Source organism: Phocoena phocoena, chromosome 6 (assembly GCF_963924675.1).
Source record: "Phocoena phocoena chromosome 6, mPhoPho1.1, whole genome shotgun sequence".
NCBI lineage: Eukaryota > Metazoa > Chordata > Mammalia > Artiodactyla > Phocoenidae > Phocoena > Phocoena phocoena.
Window position 1 is genome coordinate 14,214,279 of NC_089224.1, and position 19,468 is coordinate 14,233,746.

The window sequence follows — 19,468 nt, forward strand, 5'->3', positions numbered from 1 at the left end:
CTTTAGTAAAAGTTCAGCAATGTGCAACAATCTTGGAGATGGGACCCCAAGGAGAGAGTTAGAGTCTTATATTTGGGTCAGTGTTAGAGGAGTAATAAAGACAATTGCAAGATATAAGAAGCAGGAGAAGCAGCACTTGAGATCACCCTCAGAGCAAAGCCAGTACTGGGTGTGGGAGCTCCCCACTATGCCCAGGAAAGGGATTAATTTATATCCAAGGCTAATGGTAGCTCTCAGCCCCTCCAATCCTGTTTGGGAAATTGAGAGTACCCTGAAGCAACTCCTCCGCCTCCTGCCCATGCTAGGGGGCTGAGACAGCCCCGCGCACTGTGGAGAGTGTTTTCCAGCCCCATCTGACCCGAAGGGCTGGTGAGAACACCTGAAAGATGTGCATGCCAGTGGTGCTCAAGCTGAGAGAAGGGCAGACAGAGCCAGTAGTCTGCAAGCAAAGCCAGTACTCCTATTCAGCTGGGAAACTTGGGGTCAGCTTGAGTTAAGGCAGCAAACAAAGAGCTTTACCAGTTTCAGGGCTGCTTCTCCTGCTGTGCCCAAGCAGGGAATTTAATTTGCAGCCCCACTCATTGCTGAATATAGACTTCAGCCTGTCTGACCAGGGACCCTCACTGTGAGACGCTACATAGCCCGTTCAACTGCGGAACTTGAACGGAGTTCAGCCCGTGGCTTCCCCCATCTGCGGAGCAAAACTGGTGACCTCATCCACCCTGGGAATTCAGTGCACTCAGGTCTGATTCAGGCCCCAAACATCCTAGTAAAACACTAGAAAAAGATCAAATGTCCTTCAACTGGTGAATGCAAAAACCACTGATCTAAAGGAACGATTTCTTACAGTGTCTTTCTTTGGGGCCTCTTTATCCTGGTAATGGAGCTGGTTGGAAGGAGTCAGCTTTTAAAAGATGTGTATAATTCACAGTCTTGCTTCTTTGACAGGATACTAGTTCATTTCATGTTAGACGAATTAATCATTTTAGTGAATTTTACAGAAATATTTCCCCTGATTTCTCTGTCTAAACATGGGCAATAAATTATAGCTTGAAAGACTTTTTGCTATGCAAAGGTCATAGAAGAAAATAAAATAGTGGATTTGATTTACTCATGATGGGTATTCAAATCTTTGTACATTACTTTATAAATTTTGTGATAGTGACCAATATTTGAAAATTCCGTAAATATTAAGTGTCATTTACTTAGAAAACCAAAAACTTAGAGCTATGATGCATTTGTTGCTGTGATTTTTTTTTTCAGTGGAATTTTGTTAGACTACTTGGTGAACTGTTATGTTTTGGGCTGTTTTAATATCAGTATTACTACAAAAATCCAGCAGAGATCTATCCTAAAAGTTTCTTTCCATTTGTGTTTTTGGCTTGATTCAGACTGTATCAAATCTTACCATGTTGACAAAATTGACCATTCCCCAAACTCGATTCCTCAGTTTGTTAGGGTGATGATTCTTGCGATACTGGAAATATAGACATCAAATCAATACTCATTAATCATAGGAGTTGAATAAAAATTCAACATCATGAGATATTTCGAAGAAAAAAATTCATTGGCTTTCCTTCCAGAGGGCTAAAATATCTGGGCAACTTATGCAGAAGTACATGTTTTGTATAAAATAACTAGATATAGCAGTTTCAAAAGTCATGCTTCACCTTGGCACTACTTTAAGGTTTTCTTTATGACTGTTCCCTCTTCACATTAAATATATTACATTACGTTGATTTATTAAACCAACTGATAAGTGTGCTTTAGAGTCCATATTCATAACAAAACTTATTAAAGCTCCACAGCAACCATTATATTGCAAAAAACAACTTTGTCAGCACTCCTGTATCCATGGTGGCTGCAAACTAAGGAGCATATAATCAAGGACCTGGAGCCAGGGATAAGATGGAGAGGGGCAAGAAATTGTGGTTTCCCCTCCTTTCTCTCCAGGAAAAGGCTAAGAAGACAAAGCAGTTTCCTGCTCCAGCTAATTTTCTATGTTGTTCTCTTCTCACAAATGGATTCCCTATTTGTACTTGTTCTCAACATTATCAGTTTAGACCTAATAAAATACACTTAATAATAACATAAGGTATCCCATAGAGATAAATGCAAATGGTCAAGCTTCTTTTATAATAATAATTTTAAAAAAGCCTTTTCTGAATGCTGCAATTATCCTATAGTTAACATTCCATTGCTCGCCTGTTATCTTAAATATCTGAATACCCCCAAAGATATTACATTAAAATCCCTTTAATTTTCATTTCTTACCCACTCCTCAACTTACTACTCATTGATTTAAATGCCACTATTCTACTGAAACTATTCATGATAGGCCCATAAATGTCCTCTTAATTATCAAATCCATTGCATTACTAGAATAAACCTTCATTGTTATTCACACTTTTTCTTTTGATATGTGCTGGATTGGGTTTGCAAATATTTTTAGGGTATTTGCAGTCGTATTTGTAAGTGAAATTGGCTTATAATTTTACTTTCTTGTCTGGATTTGTTATCAGTGTCATCATAGGTTGTTATGGTAATGACTCTTAAGGAATCACTCTTCCGGGTATCTGAACCGATGTGTGGTTCCCTCAACCATTGATTCTAGACTTGGCCATATGACTTTAGTTAATAAGACATTTATAAGTGTCCTATAAGCAGAAGCTTGAAAAGCTCTTGTACATTGAAGCCTGGTCTCTCATGATGTTTTGATGCCCAGCTATAATACCAGAAGAACGGGCTTGCCTACTGGGGACACATGGGCCAAACCCAACACTATGTACCAGACAAGTGGCTAAGGCCAGGTTACACCATCCAGCCAGCCCAGTGGAACCACCAGATTACTGCAACTGTATAAATGACCCACACTAAACTTTGGGTAGTTTGTTACACAGCAGTAGATAACTAATATGAACGTTATAATAACTATGAAATGTGTGAAGAATGTTTCCTATTCTTGAAAACAGTGTATAAAAGATGGGGTTTTCTGTTACAATAAATTTTGGTAAAAATTTGTCTTTAAACTCATCTGAGCCTAGTTATTTGTCAGTAGATTGTGGACTACTTGTTTAACTTTAAAACTATGTTATATTTTTTTTGGAGTTTCCTATTTCTTCTCAAGTCAGCTTCTTAACATTGTACTACATTCTTCTTCTCATAAATTTATTGGCACAAGGTTGTACATATATTTTTTAATGATATATCTATAACCTTTCCTATATTTATAGTTATGTTTTTCTTTCATTCCTAATTTTATTTGTACTTCTGTTTTTGTCTTAATAAGTATTGTCAGAAGTTCCTCTATTTCATTTATCTTTCCAAGGAACTAGCATTTGACTTTGTTTCTTTATGTCTTGTGCTTTTTATCAATTTTACTCATTCTTAAAATTATTTTTCCTTCTCTTTTTTGGTTTTATTCTGTGTTTATGTTCTAACTTTTCCAGTTAGACTCTTAATTCATTAAATTTCTTTCTTTTTTAATATAAATGTTTGTCTACAAATGTCCTTCTAATTACTGTTATGCCACCTGCATCTAGAAAGATTTATCTCAACTAATGTTTTCTTTTTGCTATTATAAATATTTCATACTTTCAGATTTGACTTGTTTAGTCAATTAATATTTGGCAATGTATTTTTCTTTTAGTTTCCAAATCAATTTTCGTTTTGTAGTCTAGTTTAACAATTTTTTTGTTATACCTTCCAATTTGGTTGTGGTTAAAAAAAAGCGGTGATCTTCTCCATATATATCTTTCCTATCTGTTTTGCTTCCTTTGTGGCAAAATGTCAGTTTAATTCTTGAAAATGTTTTATTTGAACTTGAAATGAATACATACTGTCTTTTTTCTGGTTGCAGTATACATCCATCAATTGATTAGATCAAACCTATATTTATGTGGTTCAAATCTTTTCTATTTTTGTTGCATGTTTTCCCTGCTTAGCCTAAAATTTTCTAATAGAGATGTAAAAAACAACCCTTCTTACCCTGTAACCATGTTTTTTGTTGTTGTTGTTGTATATCTTTTTATACTCTGCTGTAAGATGTATAATCTGAAATATCGTTGGATGATTTGCAGTTCTTGGAGAGCTCATTCTTCTTTTCATTATGTTGGTTGACTCTTCCTCGTGTGATTAGTTTTACCTTGGATTATGATTATAGGGCATTTTTGACTTGGAGTCCAGCAGTTTACCGAATTTCTGATCAGTTTTTTTGTTGAAAGCTTGGCGTGGCATTTCTGTATCTAAAGAAAAGTATGTCATGCTCCACATCAGTGCAGGACACAGGCTTAGGATTTTGTTTTCCCATGCATAACATTTCCCCTGCCCATTGCTACAGGCAGACAAACAAAACGTTTCCTTTCTCTTTGCAGTTTCACTAGAGAGCTTTTCCAGTTCCCTTTCAGAGATGGGACAGCCCTTTGTGGCTCTGGGCCTTATGCAATATATTCTATATACTGTGTGTTGTGTCACCATGCCTTTGAATTTTAGTTACTATTTTGATGGAGATTCTCTGCCTCATTTTTAGCACTTGGAGATTTTCTGTGTTTTTTTAGCTCAACTATAGATGGTGAACATATTTTCAATTTTTTGAATTTGTTCATCATTTCCATATGTTCATAATGTGGAGGGAGGTTCTATATTGGCTTAGTCTGCTATACTGCCAAAGGACATTATCATCTCTTATATATGTCTGTTTGGGGAAGCTAAAAACAGAACATTGAACCTGGAATGGAATTCTGATTGAAATACTACTTTCTCTTTGTTAAAAATCACAACTATAGTTTTATAAGAATGAATGGGGAGCAAATGTTTCTCTGAAAACTTACCATGTTATCATCAGCAACAATGAACAGTTCAATATACTTTTCTTTTTCCATACTCTGGAAATTTATGGAAAATTGAATGAAGTACGGTTAATGTCTCTTAACATTTTAAGCTAAAATTTTCAAGGTGAGAAATGTTAGTATTATTGGAAGTTGACATGCAGGAGTATATCTAATAATTCTAGAAATGTAGGTACATAAAACCCACTATATTATTAAAACGTGTGGTTCTATGCATCAGATTCTAGTAAACCTGAAACAACATTCCATATTTTATTATCCTTTTTATTTTTGCTTAGTCTTTCAGGTAAAATAAGGATTATAAACAAAGAATCATGAATCCAGTTTTTAACATTTAGGGTTTTTTTAATTTACAAAGTAAATGCTTACTAAGTAAGCTCATGTAAAAGGACCATTTACAGTTGAGAGCAAGACATATAACTGGCCAAAAGGAATGACTGTATTCCTTCTACTCCTCTTCTATCTCCCAATCTCCCTTTATGGGAGTGTCAATTCCAAGGAAACATATGAAAGTTGTTAATTATAGATCTTTTATTTTATAAAACACAATACCAAGAAATTCTAAGTTTTCAGCTTTCAGTGTCATGCATTGAGGTACATGCATATGCTCTTGAATATAAACCAAAGGCATATTGTTCAAATATTTGACTGTCATTCTTTTCTGAACTAAGTAATCATTTATTGATTGATTTATTCAATCAAAAAACCCCATCTATTAGGCATCTAGTAAGTTTCAGATACAGCATACACCATGGATATGTGAAGAAAATAAACACTCACACATCTTAAAGGCTAACATGTAGAGGGGATTTAAGTTGATATGAACAAGTACAGAAAAGCCTAAAATATGGAGGACTATCATTGTGCCTTCATTCTACTAGAAATTCCACCTTAACAATTAGAATATTTGGCGTGATGAAAGGGGGATAACCTGGCTTATCATCAACAACTCCTCCCAAAAAAGTGGCAGGAAAGACAAGGAAAGAAAAGACAATATCTAAGAGAGATTTCATTCTTTCCAACCACTTATAGCCCTAATACTATAAATCTATATGTAGGATTGTAGATATGCCCTGTCTTAGAAACTGATGAGACGAATTGGGATTTGCTGTAGGGAATGAACACTTTCTGTATAGATAACAAAAACAAAAGTTTGACATTTCAGATTTCAAACAATGAAGATTCAGATTCAGGCAGCCTATACACTTCATTAATTGGGCTCATAATCTCTCTCTTGAGATCAGTAAGAAAGTAAGAGACATTTGACTTGGGATAAAGATAATTTAAAAATAAGGCACTCACTTCCTTTTTGGAGTCTTCCATGGATTTAGTATTGTCATTTGGAACAGCTGTCCTGGTAAAATTGAGCTCTGTACAAGAATAATTGGCAGGTTGCTGCATCTGGGGTTTATATTTGAACACCAAATGTTCTCCTTCATCTGAATATTTCACTGGTTCAATGAGGTACCTTTGGTCACTCACCCTGAAGAAACCCCTGTGGAAATTGGGAACACAATTGTCTCTTTAAGATCTCTTTCATTTTACTGCTACATTACTTACACAATATTTCTCTGTTCCACTTTATGGAGTTTGCCTTTTCAAGAAAGGGAAACTGCAGAGTCAAGGCCTCATGTAAGCATGTAGCCAGGTATTCTGAGAGACAAAGAGGTGAGATGGCATGTAACCTTTGACTCAATAACTTTTCTAAGAGTCAACTCATCTGGATTTTCAGAAGTTTAACAGCCCAACCTCTCCTTTGAAGCATAGGTAGAGTAACAACTCCCACCTGGGGTTGAGGACCTCTGGCAAGTGTGAGTTCTTGCAAAAATTTTGTGAATTTTCAAGTCCATCATTCATTAATTACGGAGTAAATATATGAAGGTACAGACACTACTATGTGGTAATTGTGTCATTAAAGGGTTTCTCATTCTTTAAAATTCTGGGACCTACTCAAGTAAAATCCTCAAAAATGAAGACACAGGTTTCTTGCTCTTTACTCTTTGCCTCCCCACATCTTCTTCCTTTGTCCTTGAGCCCAAGATCTAGAGACAACAATATAGGCTTTACTTCTGACATTTTTTACTTTCCAGAGTCTGGAAACACTGCCTAATTTAGTAAAAAGCTGTGAAGCGTTGTGGTGTGATGCAGTGGGAATTCACAGGCCTACAAATTAGGAGGCCTGGTTTTTGGACAGAGTTCAACCACCAGCAAAATGAATGCTCAGGAGCAAGTCTCTGATGTCAGTATCCTGATCTGTAACATGAGAGGACAGGTTGGATGAGTTCCCGTCACATTCCAACTCTGAATCCCTTGATCATATAGTGAAAAACTTGTCTTGCTTAGGGCTGTGTTTTACATCTTTTTGTCAAAAATGAACATAAACAATGGGCTGGAGTGGATCCTCATGCTGAAAATATACAGTAGCTTTTTTCCATTAATTTTTCTATTTAAAGGTCTTAAAAAGAAAAGAGAAGTGAATGTCCTTGAAAATTCATAGGAAAACTCATAAAGGTAGAAGGATACGGTGCATACCTCAGACCATTACATGTGCTGATACTGGCAGCAGAATCAAATTCATGTATGATGGATCCTTGGTAAAAACAGTGATCCTAAAATAGATGAAGAGGCTACTGATATAAGTACATGTATTTATATTATATAAATATTAATATCTACATATTTTATGTTCACAATACATCATTATTTCATTTTCACAAACTACACTTACGTTCATTTATGCATTCATTCATGCATTCATTCATTGCATTCTTTCATTGGAAAATTTCGAAGCTACTTTAGAAGCCTTTTATTTTAATTGCATGATTACTTTGTGTGAAGCAGTGTATGAATTCTTCTCTCACAAATTTAAGAGTCTATTTGTTGATGCTAACCTCAGAAATGTGACCCTTTTCCTTTGAAATATTACTTTTTTAATCCATCTTAAAATCCTATCAAACTACCCCTCCTGTGCTATTATTATAAATTTCCCCCAGTTGCCTATGAAATAAAGTCAAAATTTTTGGTGATCGCAGAAATTAGGTCTCACTCTCCAACCAGGTCCCCTCGTGGCTTTGTCTCCTGCCTCTCTGCTTCGATCAAGTTGGTATCTTTATTACTCCCTACTGGGTGTTCATCCATGGTGATTCCGCCAAATAATTTCTCTTTCCATCAGTTCCTTATGTTCAGCTCCTGCCTATGTGTGACACTTTCCATGGTCCTGGACCTCAGACTCTCACAGACAAACAACCACTCACTGTATAAAAGAATGTTACCCAGTTTTCTTACTGTTCTATTTTACAAAGATTGCATTATGACTGAGATTTCATAGTTGATAGCTGCCTTAAACAGAGGCAATATGGTTTAAAAGTATACATTTAACAGAAGAGAATAAAGTCATCCTTGGCTAGAAGGCTGCAGTGGGCATGTTCTGTAAAGGGGAATAAATATAAAAATAGAACTCATATCCACTGGAATAATATTCATGATTAATGAACAAAGATTCATTTGGAGAATGAAGGAGAGGACTCAGTGTTGGTGCATCAGAAGGACAGGGCAAGAGGATTTGACTCCCATAAGGGTCAGTTAGATGGAGGTTTTAAACTTGTTTCATGTCTTGAAGTTTTATCCTTTAGCTTAATTACTATTCCATCATGATACCTTATACTTCTCTGGTGTCCTGCTTTACCCTTCCTCCAGACTTAACCCTATTTTGGGTACATAGAAGTCAGTGTGGTAAGGGAAAGTACATTAGCAGTCATTGATTTGCTTGTTAGGCAGTGATCAATCTCCTTTAGAGGTCAGAGTGTCATAGTTTCTGTTCTAGAATCATTCAGTGATGGTAGTCAATGCAGGAGTAATTTCTGATGTAACACTTTCTGAAGCTGCTTGTAAAGCTAGGATGGGGTTTTAAAATCATACGAGGGAACAATAGTTTCAGAGAAGAGACATAGGAAGGTCCCATAAGATACTGTGATCTGAGGATGCTTGGTGATCTGCTCTCCTTTTGTGGAGTAGTATGTCTCACTGTAATCTGAGGCTAGGAACTGCCTGGAAAAGAGAGCAGAGAGGTAGTGAGATTCACTTATTCTAAAAAGTTAGCAGATAAAACCTATTATGTGAGAGTGAAGGCCTTAGGCTGCTTTCACTTCTCAGCAAGATCCTCTTATGCTAAAAGCAAATAAGCAAAACCAATCCCAGTCACATGAAAAGCCTTTCTACCTAGATTTCATGGTTTGGTAAAGATGGTAAAAGATTCTGGCAGTTTTAACAAGGCATCGTTTTGAGAAGAACCTAGAGAAAATATTATCTAAGTACAAATCTTCTTGCCTTAAGCGCCAAAATTGATGCAAAAAATTGTGATGTATATGTATCATATATATAAGTGCTATATATATTTTATCTAAATATACAGCTGTTGGGTTAATATGTATTAAGATATATGTATCATATGTACATAGATATGGATTTAATATGATTGCAAAGTTTTTACATTTTACGTGAAATTATACAATATTAACTGTAAATATTGTAACCTCTAAAACAAAAGCTTTAAACTAAAGCAGGGAGATATTGCTATAAAAACAGTCAATAAACAAAAAGCCAGTAGATAAGAGTAAAAAAGAAATCAAATAATTCAAAGATCCAAAGAAGGGCAGGAAGAGAAAACCAGAGGACAAACAGAAATTCAATATTAAATACAACCATATCATTCATGACATTAAATGTTAATGGATTAAACTTTCCAATTAGAAATCAGATTGTCAGAATCCACTAAAAAGGCAGAACCCAACTACTTGCCATCTTACAAGAGACACATTTTAAATGTTAAGGCACAGGTACGTTGGCATGAAAAATAGTGTATTATGGAAACAGTAAATATGTGAATGTGGAGCTAAGCTGTATTGATACCAGGTAGAGTACAGTTCCCAAAAAGACGGGCATTCCATAATGGCATAATGATAAAAGAGTAAGTTCACCATAAAGAAAAAATAATAGTACATGTGTATAACCTAATAGCTAAGCTTCCAAAACATGAAGAAAATATTTTAAAAGTTGAAAAGATAAACAATTCCAAATCATAATTGAGTGTTTTGACATTCCTCCCTCAGCAGTTGACAGAACAGATAAACAAGTAATATAAGTAAAAATAGAAGATCTAAATAATCCTATCAGCCACTTTGTCCTAATTGTTGTTTATAGAGCACTTCACCCAGTAACTGCAAAATACATATTCTTTTCAAGGTATGTTTAACAAATTAGAACATAGGTTTGGCCATAAAACAAATTGCAATACATGTTTTTAAAAATGATATCATACAAAGCTTGAGAAAGGGTATGTAAAAACTACCAAATATTGGAAATTAAATAACCCACTCTTAAATAATCCATGAATCAAAGAAGAAATCTTAAAAGAAATTAGACAATATTTTGAAAGGAGTGATAATAAAAAGAAAAGACGTCAGGGTGTTTGAAATGCATCTAAATTAATGCTTGAAGGAAATATCATGGTTTTAAATATTTTAAATACTATGACAGAAAGATCAAATGTTTGCATAAAAAAGTAAACACTAAATAAGTGGAATAAATTAAATAGTAAAGATAATAGATGGATTCAGTGAAATAAACAGACAATAACAATAATAAACAAATTCAAAGGGTGGTTATTTGAAAAGATCAACAAATTGATAAACCTCTTTAGATTTGTCAAGAAGAAAAAAGAGGGAGAACTCAGATTACCAATATTAGAAATTATAAAAAGGTTATCATTAAAGGTACCACAGATATTAAAAGAATAATCAGAGAATATTATGAAACACTTTATACCAAAAATTTGACAACATACATGAAATATACATTTTCCTTGTAAATTACAATTTAAAACTGACATAAAATGAAATAGAAAATCTGAATAACCCTCTCAATAAAATTGAATTTGTAATCATAAAACCTCCTCCCCACACATACACACAAAAAATCCCTCAAGGCACAGGTAGTTTCATTCGTGAATTCTATTCAACAATCTAAAAATAACATTCTTCAGAAAATATGGGAAGAGAGAACACTTCCCAATTCATTTTTGAGAACACTTCCCAATTCACCTCTTAATATTAAATATGTGACAAAGACATCACACACACAAAACTAAAAATGCAGAATAATATCTATCGTTAACATGGTATCAAAATCCTTAAGAAAATCTTCGTGAACTGTATACAGCAAAGAGGGTTTTATCACAGGGATGCAAGTATGGTTTAACGTTCAAATATCAATCAGTGTAAATTACCGTATGGACATTTCAATGGATACGGATGAAATGCTTTCAGTAAACTTCTCAGGAAGCTATCTTAATCTCATAAAGTACACAAATGACAAGTCTACTGGCAATATAATATTAATCATTCAATATTTATCACTTTTCCCTTAAGATCAGGGATACTGTAAGATTGCCAACTCTTCTATTTCTACTCAGATTGTACTGGAGTTCCTAGCCATTACGATAAAGCATAGAAATAAAAGGAATAATGACTAGAAAGAAAGATATACAACTGCCAATATTTGCTGATGAAAATCTCTAGGTAATCTATGAAACAATAGATAAATCTGTAGATTAAGACCTCACAATAGAAAAATGAAATAATAAAAAACAATTCGGCTTACAAGAGCACTGAAAGCATTAAATATGTAGAAATACATCTAAGCAAAGACGTCTGAGAGCTGTACACTGTAAACTACAAAACATTGTTGATAGAAATTAAAGAAGATCTAAATTAATATAGAGATGCAACACGACTCAATATTGTTGATATCAGTTCTTTCAAATTCATGTATAAATTCAGTAAAATCACAACCAAACTTCTAGCAGCCTCTTTAAAAAATAAAAATTAACAAGTGAGTTCTAAATTTTATAGAGAAATGCTAAGGTGATCTGCACCTTTGCCAAATCCAGTGGTCAACTCTCAATCTTCACTAACTTGACCTTTTACAACCTTTGACCTGTTGATGACTTTCACCTTTTGAAGAGTTTAGCTCATTTGTGGATCTCCTCCATGCTAATTCACTGCTTCTTCTTAGTCTCATTTGTTGCATCATCCTTCCCTCCCCAGTATCTAAATACCTCAGATCCCCAGGGCTCGATTCTTGGAATGTTATATACAGTCACTAACAAGGTGGTTCTCAACCAAACTAATGGCTTTTTCTTACTCTGGTACCACAAATCTAGCAGTGCCTTGCATATACACACTGTATTCAATATAAATTTGTTGAATGAAATAAACCTAATTTGCAACATGATTATTATCTGGCTACATCCACGTGTGTTTCTAAAAATTTTGAGCGTAATTGAAGCAACTTTAATCCAAATGAGCCTCTCTACCAGTAGAGTTTCTGATAATCTTTCAGGTCATTACAAGAGATAGTTGAAGACTGATAGGCATACTCAGTATATCTGACCCATCACCAAACAAATACTCATCCACATATCAAATGGAACTTAGCAGCTTCATTCACAGTGACAGTTAAAGAGAGCATTTTAAATTGGGTGATAGGTTGGAACTATATTGAGCTTGCCTTTATTACAGTCTAAATTGTGGAAACTAGAATAAACAATGTTTAAAATACCAATTGTGAAATCCCAGTTATTTATGGTGTCATGTTAAAGGATAAGGCTTAAAGGCATTTGTCTGATGCCTTTAGTTATGGCTGAGCTAACTTTCTAGCATGTCTGTAAGATTAGAGATGTGACATTATCCATGGCTAATCCAGGTGAAGCAGCCAACAACTTTCAAAGAAGAAAAATTTTTGGAACTTACTCATGACCCATAATCCATAAGTGAAAAGCAGACATTAAGATAAAATTTCTTCATGGCTCTGTGTTCTTATTATACACTAGTGCTTTTTTTGAGGGGAAAAGAAACTTTATTTTTTCTCATAAAGCTCTATCAAGTGACTAGTGTGGAATAGTGCACTATTATAATATAACTAGTTTATAATTTACTCTCAGTCTCAGGTCACAGCTTTCCGTGTTTAAATTAACATCATCACTAAAGTATATAAAGCTTTAGAAACAAACAATGACCCCTGAAGCAGATTTCTGTCAAAGTGGCTCTGGGAAGTCTGCTTATCAGACAAAAGCAGATTTAAAAAATTAGACAAATATGAGAATGTTTTGTCCGCTCATATCTTAGCTGCAAATTAGTGAAGCAACCTCTCATAGGAGGTTCTCCAATCGAATGCCATCTTGGTTTCAGGGAGGGGTTTGGAGGTTGTACATTCTTGTGTCCAATCCTTATCATTACTAGGATCACCCTTTAACAAGTAGTGAAGCAGGAGTATGTGTCTTGGGGGCTTCCCAGCTTTGTGAAGCGCATGTCTACTTTCTCCCTTTGACCTCCCTCACAATCCAGGTACCCCTTCAGGCTTGCCGTCCTGAGCGTCCTTCTCTCTTTCTTTCCCTCAGTCCACCTCCCCCTCTCGTAGCCAGCAACTTAAGTTGAGAGCAATCCCTCACCCCTTCTTTTTTTTTCCTTTTTTTCGGTACGCGGGCCTCTCCCTGTTGTGGCCTCTCCCGTTGCGGAGCACAGGCTCCGGACGCGCAGGCTCAGCGGCCGTGGCTCACGGGCCCAGCTGCTCCGCGGCATGTGGGATCTTCCCGGACCGGGGCACGAACCCGTGTCCTCCGCATCGGCAGGCGGACTCTCAACCACTGCGCCACCAGGGAAGCCCCCCTTCTTAAGGACTTAACAGAGTGAATTCACAATAGTGGAGGCCCAGGAAGCATGACAGATGATAAAGAATATATTCTAAGTCAGAAACGGCGGCGCACTCTGCAGACTCAAAATGCTTATTCTTGTTTCTCTTTGCCAAGAGAAACATGAAGAAAAGGAGCAGTAAATTCAAGTGAATGAAGAGAATGAAGTGAATAAAAAAAAAATCTTATTCAAATTACAATAGAAATGGCAAAAACTTCACACAGAAATACTGGAAGAAAGGTTAGCATTTTCTGTCTGACTTTAAAAGAAATATCATTATAAAGTACTCCAAAACCACATTAATTAAGGGGAACTTGCAATTCTTTTTGTAGAAGCTAGTTTCAGCCGATTAATTGTGTTTTAAGTGCATTGAAGAGAACACTAGATTCAAAATCAGGAACTCTATGTTCACCTGTGACTAATTCTGCTACCTCTGCCAAATCACTTATTTTCTGGGCCCCAGTGCCTTATTTATAAATTGGGAATATCAGATTATTTGATCTTAAAAATTTTTTTTTAACGTCAGGATGCTGTGTTTCCATGCTTTTACTGAATTTTTTTCTCCTTTTCCAAGACCTCTTCACTGTAAGTAGAAATTTTGACTTGATAGAATAATGACAAGTTTGGACGGTTTTTTTTTTAATCATTACCCTACTTTCCACAAATTAGTATGCATAGTAAATGTCATGTTATAAATGCAACAAGAGCCATAAAAAAAATTGACTCAGTCTGCTACCCAAAAGGACAAGGTTATTCCTGGGGAGTGGCAGACCCAGACTAAAAGGAGTGCATAGAAATTTCACCTCTTAATTCTCATAGTCACATTACTTAACTAGTGACATTGAACAAATTACTTAATATTCCTAGAGTTTTGGTTTCCTCGTGGCAAATTAAAGATAATAGTGCTTCCTACACAAGATCACTGTGTAGATTACTAAGATAATTAATGAATAGTGCATAATACATATACGACTCTCAATTTTGTTGAAGGGTTGACATTATTTCTCACTTTGAATTTAACTGTGTCATAAGAGCTTTAGGGAATACACTAACTTCAGTAAGGTCAAAATGTTTAAACAACATAGATTTAAAGCCAAGTAGTGACAGGGTATGAAATGAAATGCAATTAGATTTTCTCCAGTTGCATAAGTGATAGCATTCATGGTCCTATCCATAAGGCCAATTCCTACAGAACTATGTCACACCTTCACTTCACTCCTCAACAAGCTGTAATTTTCATTTTAAAACAATTTATAGTAACTCTCTTGATCTCTCATGCCCTTCCAGCAACCTTGATATTTTCCTTTTATAGCAAAAACTTCTCAAGGAGTTATCTATAATTGCTGTTCTCAGTTCTTCATTCTCTCTTTAAGCCACTCCAGTCAGGTACAAGAGACAATCTCTTTTGTACCCACTACTCTACTGAAATTACTCATCTAGGTCACCAATGATCTCCATATTTTAAATTTGTGGTTAATTTTCAGTCCCAATTTCATTTCTTGGTCATATTCGATTTGTCATTTGACCCTCTCTCTCTCTTTTTTTTGTGATACACTATCCTTACTGGAAAGGAAGCCCTGCTTTTTCTCTCTCATTAGATGCTTTTTTTTTTTACTTTGATTCACTCATTTCTCCACATATCCCAGACCTTTGAACATTGGAGGGTCTCACTCTTTGAACTTATTCTCTTTTCTGTCTATACTTATTCCCTTGGAGATCTCAACAAATCACATGTCTTAAAAAACTATTGCGCTGCTGTTGATTGCCAAATTCATAGGTCCCAGAATTATTTCCTTGGCTCCAGTTGTCCGTTTGGCATCTCCATTTTGATGTCTAGTGAGCATAACAAATTCAATATACACAGAAACAAAACTCCTGATTTTCATCCCCAAAACTGCACCTCCACACATCCCGCTCATCTCAGGAAATGACAATGCTGTCAATCAAAATAGCTACTCAACAAAGACCTTCATGTTGGCCTGGGCACCTCTCTTTCTCTCACATTCCATACACCATCTCTCAGGAAGCTCCAGAGGCTCTTCTTTCAGAATATACTCTGCATCTAATCTTTTCTCATCTCCTCCACTGCTACCACTCTGAGCAAATCCACAGTCTGTTACTACAGTAACCTCCTGACCAGTGGTTTCACCATTTCTATCCTTGCCTCTCCCTCGTAGTCTCTTTTCCAAAAGTAGTTAGTGATCATCTTAAAATGAAAGCAATGCCATGTTAATTCCTTTGTTTGGTATCCTCCAGTGGCTTGCCATCTAATGGTGAGTGGCAGCTAAATTCCTTGTGGAGATTTATAAGTCCCTACATGATCTGGAGCCCTGTTACTCTTGGACCTCATCACTGGCTCTTCTCAGCTCTCTTCAGCTACTCTGTCCTTCTCCCTGTACCCAGGATGGACACGCTAGCCCATTGTCGCTTCAAGGCAACATCCCTATGGCTCCCTCCCTCACCTCTTTTAGCTCTTTCCTCAGTACCTTTTCACCAAGACGTTCTCTGTTCACTCTATTTTAGATTGCACCTCTCTCTGAACAAATATCTAAGCACTCCGTACCCCCCTTCCCACTTGGTGAATGAAGGCTTCTTAGTACCTGGTCAGTGAAGACTTTTATTCATGTATTTATTTTTCATCCTCTGCCTGTTCTAAAATGTAATGTAGAGATTTTTTTCTGTTTGGTACTATACCCCCAATGCTTAGCCTTGTTCCTTGCATTTAACAGACTCTCAATAAGCTTTTTGTGTAAATTAACCATTTATTTCAGGATATTGTCCATATAGCTTATATTTTCTTTTCAAGAAACTGAGTATTACCAATGAATGACTGAGATTCTGGCCTCTTCTCCCTTTCTGAAGAGGATTTCTTAGTAGCATGGATGGTCAAATGTAAGGAGACATAAGTTATCCTATCTAGCCACTGTTTGCACAATATTTTAAGATTATCAGCAAAACGGTGTAAGGACTTTACTTTTAGCCAAGTGACCGTTTGGTTGGTTGGCCCGTTCAGTTCTTGGTGCCCCTGCTCCTTTTATCAGCATGCCTGTGGGAGTTCTCCTACACAGTTGGCCCTCCTTTCATCTGCCTACAATTTCAGCTGAAACATCTTTATTCGAGGTTGATTAAACAGAACTCAGAGTATACTTGTCAGTCTTTTGTGGCTTCATCATGTGCTTCATTCCATGCCACCCTTTGCCTCCAATTTGACAAATATAATAAATCACTGTCTGGGGTGAGGGGCCATCATCCCCTGTCTACCTTCCCTGAACCCAACACATCTAGTACCACATTCTTCATGATACTTCTATTACCCCTAGTACCCACTGTAGCGCGCGCTGCTCCTTCCTTCCCCTGACTCCTGATACCCTGCCTAGCTCTGCTCTATAGTCTGCATGTTGGTATGTGAGTACCTTTGAGTGAGTCTTTCTTCTCTGCTTGTTATGGTAGACTAGATATAGTGGAGTCTGCAGTATTGGGTAAGTTTGTTTGTTTATTTCTTAGTAAAGTGATATATCTGAAGTTACCCTCTGCCTACCACTGCTCTCAAATATTCGCAGTCATAGAAATTATTAGTATAATTTTCACTTTATCTTCTGAAATATGTGCAAGCCCTTTGAAGACAGAGATCACGGCGAGCATTCACATGTCACCTGTGGAGTCTAACAGTACCAGACCTTGCATGTTGTTGGTACTCAATAAATAGTAATGTAAGAACTTGATTATAATTTATCATAACATTATTGCTACACTCATTTTATAGAACAGATGATAACTATTATGGATTCACTGGGACTGAACAAAAATTTCACAATAATTCTCATTTTCCTGAAAATGGGAGCTTCTTTGGGTCTCTGTGTAGCTAACCTAAGCCTGCTTAAAAGCCCCCTAATCACTGTGACTAAGGGCTGTTCATGGACCATCAGGTAGTAGGAGTCAGGGTCATAGTAATATTTCGAATAACTTGGATATCGATCGTGCCTTTCTTCTGAAAATGGGGAAGAATGTGATACCATCTCTACAGTCTGCCCATTCAAACTCTGTAGGCTGCTTTCACCCACAGTAATACCTTCCAGCACAGCTTGATCTCGATGTGCCTGTACCAGCAGCACTTCATTAATCGTGGAGCGGAGGCTGGGAATGGCCCTCAAACCTGTGCCAGAAGCTCCCCATGGGGCCAAAGTTGTCGCCTCACAAAGAGAACATTAAGGGAGGGAGGGGTATTGGCACCTGGATATTCCTTAACTCAGAATGCACAGTCTTGATTCAGCCTTGAAATTAAAAGCTTGGTGAAATAAAACTTACACCCTGAGCATTCACTCTGTCAGTCACTTGCTCATTCAGTGTTAACAGTATGTGGTAGTTAAATAATAATTTAGCCAGTTTACAGATGAAAAAACTGAGTCTCAAAAAGGAAATTCACCCATTCAAGGGTAATCAGCAAATGGTGGAGCTTTGTGTATGCCCAAGTCCCTTAGACAATGTGTGAGGTTCCCATTATCCTGCTCTCTCACTTCTGAGCATAACAGAGAAGTCCTAGAGTAGTGATAATCTCCAAAAAAAAAAAAAAAAAACTTTTAGTCTTTCAAAGTAACCAGCCCCTGCATAAGGTTTGAAATTCCCTTCCAGTTTCGAACTCTAGCCACGTGCCATGCAAATATGGAGTATTTTGAGCCTTTGCTTTCCACGGTGCTTTGTTGGTGATGGTCCTGCTGCCTGCTAGTGGCCATGGTTAGAAGCAGAAATAGAAAGAGAAAGTTGAGATTGAGAGTTTTAATTTTTTTCATTGGTTTCTTCTTTTAAGAATCATACTTATTTTCCCCTAATTCTTAAGGAGACTTCACCCAAGAAAATTATTTACTCTCATTCTCTTCCTATGAAGTGAGGAAGTATGCTTTTGTTTTGTTTTTGTGTTATGTTTTCCTCTTTTGTTTGTTGTTACGGCTTGAGCCCCTCTAATCTTTGCTTCTGCCATTCCTTTGTTGAACTTTCTCAGTTGCTTCAACTGAGTAATACATTCCTGTAGAAACTGTAATAGTCTTTTAAGCAGGACAAAAAAAAAATTAGTTGGATATTAATGGAATGATGAGATTTGCTCAAAGGTATGAACTCTCTAGGAGAGTATTGCTATGAAGTTAAATGAAATTGTTTAAAAACAATGTAGATGAAGTCAACTCATACCTAAAATTCTGACAGATCCTTTGATTTGGGTGATCAATGGAGATGTTAACAATGGAACATGTTAAATGGGATTGGAGAGGTAGATTGTGCCATGAAAGAAGGCTTCCCAGGTAGGCTGAAGATGGAATATGAAGAAGTCAGTTTGCCAGAGTAACAGGATGATACTTTATCCTGAAGACAATAGCTGTTAGAATTTTAAACACAGAAAAAATATTGTCAGACCTGTTTCTCATATGATAAGGACATCTGGCATGATGGATTGGAGTGGAGAAAGGAGAAAATGGTGTTGATTGTACCAGATCTTCTGAACAGGAAGGAAAATTTTATCATGATTTAGTTTTCACTCACATTGGTAAATTTCAGTCCTATCCCTCAGATGGAGGGATTTTATTCCTGGGAGTTTTCCTTGCTAGAGACAGGATATTCCAGCTGTATTTAGTGTGGAATATTAAATGTAATGATTTGTAACCCACTATTTGGAAGGTTGCTCTGTGATATTCCACAAAATTAAGAAATAAAATTGCATCCATTGTATTTTATGAGCCAGGGGTTGTGATATGATGGTCTGTGGGCCACCAGTTTTATAAATAAAATTTTATTGGAACTTAGCCACACCCATTTGTTTATGTATTGTCTACGGCTACTGCAGAAAAGTAGTTGTTACATCAGAGACCACATGACCCACAAAGCCTA

The 19,468-nt window shown here is 36.4% G+C and overlaps 1 protein-coding gene across 1 annotated transcript in view; it reads right to left on the bottom strand.

Moving 5' to 3' along the window:
* Positions 1-19,468, bottom strand: part of ADAM7 (ADAM metallopeptidase domain 7) — a 61,693-nt gene that overhangs the window by 30,086 nt on the left and 12,139 nt on the right. The window contains 5 exon segments of the mRNA XM_065879849.1: positions 1,409-1,477; positions 4,830-4,883; positions 6,150-6,342; positions 7,380-7,456; positions 8,816-8,894. Of these exon segments, the coding sequence (XP_065735921.1) occupies positions 1,409-1,477; positions 4,830-4,883; positions 6,150-6,342; positions 7,380-7,456; positions 8,816-8,894 (472 nt within the window).